This window comes from Centruroides vittatus, unplaced genomic scaffold (genome assembly GCF_030686945.1).
Source record: "Centruroides vittatus isolate TY-2023 unplaced genomic scaffold, ASM3068694v2 scaffold_2802, whole genome shotgun sequence".
Taxonomy (NCBI): domain Eukaryota; kingdom Metazoa; phylum Arthropoda; class Arachnida; order Scorpiones; family Buthidae; genus Centruroides; species Centruroides vittatus.
In genome coordinates, this window is record NW_027122693.1 from 2,622,450 (window position 1) to 2,630,363 (window position 7,914).

General features: G+C 30.6%; 1 protein-coding gene across 1 annotated transcript; it reads right to left on the reverse strand.

Annotated features, from left to right (window-relative positions):
* Nucleotides 1-573: 573 nt before the first annotated feature.
* On the reverse strand, nucleotides 574-2,175 carry LOC136987828 (putative eggshell protein). Its single transcript, XM_067285570.1, has 3 exons — nucleotides 2,148-2,175; nucleotides 1,733-2,056; nucleotides 574-1,654 (listed from the first exon to the last, which is right to left on the reverse strand). Exons 2-3 carry the CDS (start codon nucleotides 1,745-1,747, stop codon nucleotides 875-877), a joined length of 795 nt encoding a protein of 264 aa, XP_067141671.1. The 5' UTR covers nucleotides 1,748-2,056; nucleotides 2,148-2,175; the 3' UTR covers nucleotides 574-874.
* Between the last annotated feature and the right edge of the window lie 5,739 nt (nucleotides 2,176-7,914).

A 7,914-nucleotide genomic window follows, 5' to 3' on the forward strand; every position in this document is an offset into this window, starting at 1 on the left:
TGCCTATTCGTACATATTGGATTTTAAGCAACTAATTATATTTTATCATAAAAAAAATTCGGAATATCAATTTATTTACTTAATAAAATGATATCTTCTTGTTTAAATATGTAAGTCTTGTTTAAACCATACGTAATACAGAAAGTCGCGTGGTTTTCTGTGTTATATAATTAAGAAACTAAAAGAAAATGGTGTCTTGTTTAATGACGTAGCAAATATGATGGAGTTCAAATACGGATTTTAGCTATAAAATCGAACCAGTTACTTCTTGGCATGCAAAAAAATTCGTATAAAATATATTTTATTAATAAAACTAAAAAGTTTTGTCCAAATTAAGTTAAAGATAATTTCCGTTTTCGCACGAGTTAACAAAGGAAAATGAAAAAAATTTTCCTTATTCCAACCATGAAATATCGGATAAATATATTATTAAAGGGTCTTTTTTCTCAAATTTAACTCTGTCTTAAACGATTTATGAATGCACCATTTGTCATCGGTGTCTTTATAAAATTAAATAAATAAAACTATTAAAGTAAATCAACTAAGTATTATTTAGAAAATATAATTTTTATTATTGTAAATAATAATTAACCATATTTGGCTCGTGTAATTTGTACATATTTCATTGTTTTGTTACAGGTAAATAACCTACCAATATCAGTTAATCCCGTCCTGATAAAAAAAAAAAAAAAAATGGAAACAAATGGAAACAAATAAAAAGTGTCTCTTATTTTTATCCACGTCGTTAAGCGATAGAAAAGTCGAAAAATTTACATTAAAGCGAGCAACATCGAATAACCATTCATCGAAACCAATAACGTGACTTAGTGATCTGTCTTGAGCACACTTCGTGACATTCTCAGACACAAACTGTTCACCATCCGTGGTGTCCTCCGTGGTGTCCTCCGTGTCCGTGATGGTGACCGTGTCCTCCGTGTTCGTGATGATCGTGATGATGATGTCCACCTCCGTGTTTGTGTCCCCAGTGCTTGTCGAAGTGATGGCCGCCCTTTTTGTAGTCTCCTCCGTGATGATTATGATGTCCTCCGTGGCCGTGTTTGTGGTATTTGTCCCCGTGTTCGTGATCTCCGTGATAATCTTTTCCGTGATGGTGCTTGTGGTATTTTCCACCGTGATGTTTGTGCCAGTGATCTTCGTCGTGGTGATTCTTGTGGTAATCTCCGTGTCCGGCAATGTCGTGGTACGATTTGTGATCTCCGTGTTCTTCCTTGTGGTAACTATTCTTGAATCCGTGATTTTTATGTCCCTTATCGTGGAAGTGATGTCCGCCGCTTTTGTGACCGTGGTGTCCGTGTCCTCCCCAAGCGTGATGTCCGTGACCGCCGTGATGATCGTGTCCGTCGTGGTGATGGCCTTCGTGATGTTTGCCAAATTTATCCCAATGATGACCTCCTTTGTCGTGGTGGTGGTGTCCTCCGTGTTTATCCCAATGTCCCCAATCACCGTGTCCGTGTTTATGACCGTGTCCGTGATCGCCGTGTTCGTCGTGTCCTTTCTTCCAATGTCCTTCGTGATGATGGTAATCGTGACCGTGATGGTGCGAAGCTGCGGCTACCAGATCGGTGGCTTCGTCCTTTTCTTCTTTAGCTAGAGAACAGCAGCAAAAAGCCAGGACAAATAATCCTAGCACACCCTAGAACGAGAAACGTAACATGAAACAAGATCAAAGTAATTCATATCTGTACAGTTTCCGATCGGAAGAATCTCTTACCCAAGAATATTTCATGCCGAATCTCGGTTACTTCAGCGATAGAACCAGATAGATAGAAGGGAAAGCGAATGTGATCCATTCAATTTTCGCTGACTTTAAATACCCTTCATCGCCGGTCACGTGACACCGAATCTAAAATACGTTCTATCCCCCAAGGGACGAAAACTTAACGTTTCTGGGCCGATGATTTTATGCCTGCTTGACTCTACTCGAGATTGGGTGTGTTGCCTTTTGACGTCAGCCGCTCTGCCTGTTCCGAAAGTCTCCCAAGCAGAACATAAAATGCTTAATTCACAAAAGAACCATTTTCACTCAAAAATTACCCTACAGATATGTTTAGAAAATTTTATAAATATATTACAGATAATTTTGTCCGTCTATTATGATGGTAATTAGGGTACAAAGTGCCTTTCACCTAATGGTATTGTTGATGAAGCATAATATTATTTTTAATAAAATTATTTCAATCAACCAATATAAAATAATAGTTTAAATTGTTTTAAAAAAATAGTTTTATTATTTAATTTTATTATTTTTTTAAAACATTCTCACATATTCCATTGTTTTCTTACTTTAAAAAAACAATATTTAAATGAGAAAATTGTGAGAAACACAAGCCAGAAACAAGTTTATCTCCATTCATTTCTCACAACAGCGAAGACAAAACTTGTTCAATTAAACTATTATCACTTTTTCTAACTCTCCAATTTTTATCCAATGTTTTTCTACGCGCTTTTTCTTTTGTATTCTAAACCATTTAGAGATGTCATTTTCTAATTTTTAACTCTTAACGAACAGAAGTAAAGTAATTAGATTTCATACAAGAAGAAAACTGCACATTTTTCTCTTAATATGCTTCAATGACAATAAAACAGAGTAGATTCACTTCCTTAATGCTCCAATTGAAAGTCTTTATATGTAAATTAATTTTGCTGTATTTGCAGTTTAAATTCAAAATATTATTACATTAAAAAAAAATAAATAAATAAGTTTTAAAAACTGAACAATTTTAAATATTTAATAATCTTCAATTATTAAATACCTTACTCGAATTTCTCTATTATCAAATAGCAATTACTTATGAAACATTAAAAAAAAAAATTATTTCTTATTCTCATTAAACATTGCAACATAGATTACTGTTTGATAAAAATACAAATTGCTCATTCCTTATGCAATATTAAAATTTTAAATAATTTTTATACAAATAAATTAGAATATATACACCTAATTAACAATATAATTAAACCTATTTATTTAATATATATGCATATGAAATTTATAAACACTAATACATATATATATGTTTTAACTCTTTTTCTCTATATAAAGTTGATATAAAAATATATAAACTATTATAACTTTTATCAAACATCATTGACGACCTTTAAATTGTTACGCTTTAAGATATAACATAATAAGTCATGTCCTATTTGCCTTAATTCGACGACGTTTATCGAGGAATTCCTAACGTTTAACTATATTACTTTCTGATTTTTCCAACCTCATATACATAAATATGATTTTTTTTTCTATTTTTATTGATATAATGTTAGATAATTGGTTATAAATTCTATACCAATACATCTTAAAATATTATATCAATGTATTATATCTAATCTTACCTATTTCTTTTATACTAGTTTAATCTTCCACTCTCTTTTAAACAATGCTTTTTCTTTGGATTTATAAATAAATACATTTTGGGTCTCTACAGTGTTTATAGTTAATATATTACTGCCAAGGTGATAAAATATAATTTTTTTTTTTTTAAATTTATGTGACTGTATGTATAATAAAGTTATAAAAATGATAGGAAAATTAAGAGAAAAAAAAATTACATGCATTTTATATTTATTAAATGCAATCATTTCAACTTCTAAAGCTATTTTTATAGTAAATTATTTAAAAATTCAATTAAATTTTTTTCTGTGTTTTTTTAAACAATAAATTTTTATAAAAATAATAGACTTTTATATCCTAATTTTATGAAAATTAACCTAATTTTTTCTAAATTTGATTTTCAAGTAACCCTCCCCCCCTTACTGATGTAACTTTACAACTTTTCTCTCATATATGAGAATTCTCCAATTAATTAAACTTAAAAACTCTTTCTAAATAACCTTTGAACTTTGTTTTTTGTTTTAATTTAAAAATTATCTTAAGCTAATATTTATTAAATGCAATTAATTAAATGAAAGTAAAACCTGATTTGCATACATAATAAAATGAAATTATGGTGGTCAATTTTTATCTTGAAGATATAATTCTGCCCCCTGTTATAATCATTATATATATATATATATATTAAATGATGAATAAAATATAAATATTAACCTAATTATAATATGCTTTATGTTGAATGCACCAGATCACTGAATAATGTAAAAGTTTATAACAATCATTTAGCTGAAAGGATTTTGATTACACAACATCTATTAAATTATAAAGTTTGAGGTCATTGGAAGGACATTAGTATTAATTAATTAATAGTATAATATTACATATGTATATATTATTAAGTCTTTAAATTAATTAAGAGATTAAAATCTTCATGTAGACAATTAAAAAGTGAGATAAACTTATCAAAAATGATTAATTAATATTTTAAGTGTGTTAAAGTTTTTAAAATTTTTTTCTATATTTTATTATGTTCTAATTTTATATAGATTAATTATTGTCCAGAGGGGTGTGTGAAGATTTTAACTAACCAAATTGATTTTTTTTAATAAGCCATTTTATATCTATTTTTGCGGTATCAATTTTGAATACTAGTTTATCGCCCAAGCGTATCAGATGGCAGATAGAAAAAGTGATTCCTAAAATTACATAATGAGATGTGTGTAAAGCAGCACCTTACACTGTTCTAAATACCATAAACGATTATTTAAAACCATTAAACAGTTCTGTCCACCTTTCAACCCAAATCAACACCAGAAATAGAAGGGGAAAAAAAATTTGAATGTAAAACAATTATATATATATATATATATATATATTTGTAAACTTATTATATTGATATTTGTATATCAATTATATACAAATTATTATTATATATATATATATATTATATAATAAAAAGGGAGATATTTTTAAGTCCTGCATTGTCTTCGAAAGGAGATCCAGGATGGTCTTTACACTGATAACTCTCCATTATCTCGAGGGCTCTAATATTATAAATACGTACTGTACAGTAGTACATATTTATAATATTATAGTTTCTCCCGATTTCACCAAGCTATATATATATATATTATAATTAATAAAGGACCTACCTGACTTAATATACCTACATACTGTGTAGATGCTTAATATAATTATATACCATACACAATTATATTACAGCATTGTATAAGTCTTATCTATAAGGCATACAGGCATACTCGTTTCCTATTATTTTATATAAAATAATAAGAAACGAATTCAGGGCCTAATTTACATACGTAAACAAGCTGCAGCTTGGGGCCTCGCGTTATGAGTCTATAGCTGACATTTGTACTGTACGTATAGCATTTAGTGAAGGAGGAGAAGTGGAGAAGGGCCTGTTACGTGTTGTAGCTTAGGGCCGCAAATCTAAATCCAACCCTACCTATATAGAATGGTATGCGATAATTGGATGATATGACGTAAATATATATATTTTTTTACGTTATATCATCATTCATCTATTGCATATTATTCAAGGGCGTCGCCAGCCAATGGGCCAGGGGGGGCAAGATGATATAAATTGATAGAGGATATGAATTGTATGTAGGTAAAATAAAAACTATTCATAAATTTTAAGAAGCTTAAAAAGATTATTTTAATTAAAACATAATCTTCTTGGGTTTTTCGCGCGGGAATTATAAATCGGGCAATAAATGACAGCATTTAAATAATTTTTTTCGCATGTCTAGGGAGGGGCAACTGCCCCTCTGCCCCCCCCCCCTCTGGCAACGCCCTTGATACCATTCTATGTTGGCAAGATTGGATTTAGACTCGCTGCGCTATACTTTACATATAACAGACCCTTCTTTTCGACTAATACATATAAAAATGTAAGGTTAGATCTAAGCTTTATACATATACATGTATATATACATACACAACATACACACACACATTATATATAAGACTGATGTATGTCAGTGGCGCATTATAACTTCGTGGGGGCCCAGGCGAATTTGAATTATTGTGTATTGTATCGATTTCGGACATTCTTCTTCGGAGTAATTTTTTGGAAAAATATTTTTTTTATATATAAGAGATTGGTTTGGATTGGTTTAAATTAATAAATAAATCTTATTTATTTATTAATTTACATATTTTTAATGAAATACCATTACGGTGGCTCGTCGAAGATGCTTACAATACGCACGAGTGCCACAAAGGATCGACATATTGCAGCAGAATAATTGAAATATTCAATTATCTAGTAATGCGAAATTACATAATAATGATTCTTTAAAGTCTTATAACATCGCTGACAAGTTAATATCTGCAAATTGAACGGAAAACATTAGTATAAACAATTTTTAGAAATACTTATGTAACTCCGGTGACTCACGGTAATAAAAATTATGTAATATTTTTGAGTTATCGTCGGAAAAATAAAGCAATTAAACTAATATAATTATCTTCCATAGGCAACTTTTTATGGAATTTAATAATTTCTACACGGTTTCGAATAATTATTTCTGAAAAAACTAAATAGAGAATGCCTTGATGAATTTCATATTTATCTTCCTACATTATAAACGAGAATAAATGTTTTTGTTTTATGACTATTTAATTGAATATTATAAAAAAAAACAAAAGTAGATAAATTTAATTTGATCACGATTTTCTCGCTCCAACGCATGAGACATACAGCAAATGATAACTAATACCCGTTTAACGACATAACTAATATATTATATTAGTTTTAAACGTTAAACTATTTTAACGCCGCGTAATTTCGCGCTCCATCTAAAAAATATTCATTAAATCCGCCAGAGAATAGTGAATTTTATTATGTAGAGTCTCTCCCGTGTATATATACACAGGATAAACACTATAAACAAGGTTTCATAAGAATACACAAGTAAATAAACACAAATAATGTCCATGTTGTAAAGTTAATCCTAATTTAACAACACGGACATTAGCTTTTTGTATTGTTTAGGGCTCTGTACATTCTACGGTACGACTCTCATACCGTAGAATGTACAACAGAGCCCTAAACAATACGACGTTGGGCAATATATTTCATGTAATTCATCCAGTGGCGCGTTATCCTACGGACAAACGGGGCAATTGCCCGTTAGTGGGACCCAAACCAATCTTTTATAAAAAAAATATTTCCTCGAAAATGCTGCCGAAGTAAAATGTCTGAAGTCAACGCTATACACGGGGTCCCCTAATTCAAATTTGGCTGGGCCTCACGCGCCACTGACTTTTGATTTATGAAATATACAGTAGAGCATCGGTTATCCGACCCTCGATTAACCGACTTATCGGTTAACCGACCGCGCTCTAGTCGGCAAATTCAAATGTCCGATAGTGATGTGGCGCTACAATATTTGGTTATGTCTTGGCTACTTTAATATTATTTTTGTTAAATTTTTGCATGTTTTAGTTGGCAGCACTGGCTCGACCATGAAAGGAAGGCTAGTATTTAAACCAGGCCTAATACACTATACTAATAATGTATTTTTTCATACTTTTCGGTTATCCGACTTTTCAGTTATTCGTCCAACCCCAATCCCCAGTTAAGTCGGATAATCGATGCTCTACTGTATTACTGAAAACTATAGAAGGTGTTCTCAATTTTATAAGCAATTTTCACTTTGTATTCGATTTTTCTTTGCTGTGAAAATAGATAATAGCAGCAAATTGTAATGGAGAAAACGATACACGTTCGACCTTCTTAACTACTTTCTAATCGCCCATACTTTTAACGTAATTATCAGTTGACAAACGTGTCTCCATTAGGATAAACGTTTAAGAAATTTCTTTTTCGCCAATTCCTGTTTTAACGATCTCTTCCGAAAGCTAAAGTTTTATTTTTGTGCCATTTCAGACTATGCACTTTCTTTTTTTGTTTGTGATTTTTACGCCGATATTATCCGAAATAGAGACGTTTGTCTGGATTTTCCGAGAAAAAGATCATTGTCATCCAAATATAAAACACTTGAAAGAAGGAGAAAAATATTGTGAACGAC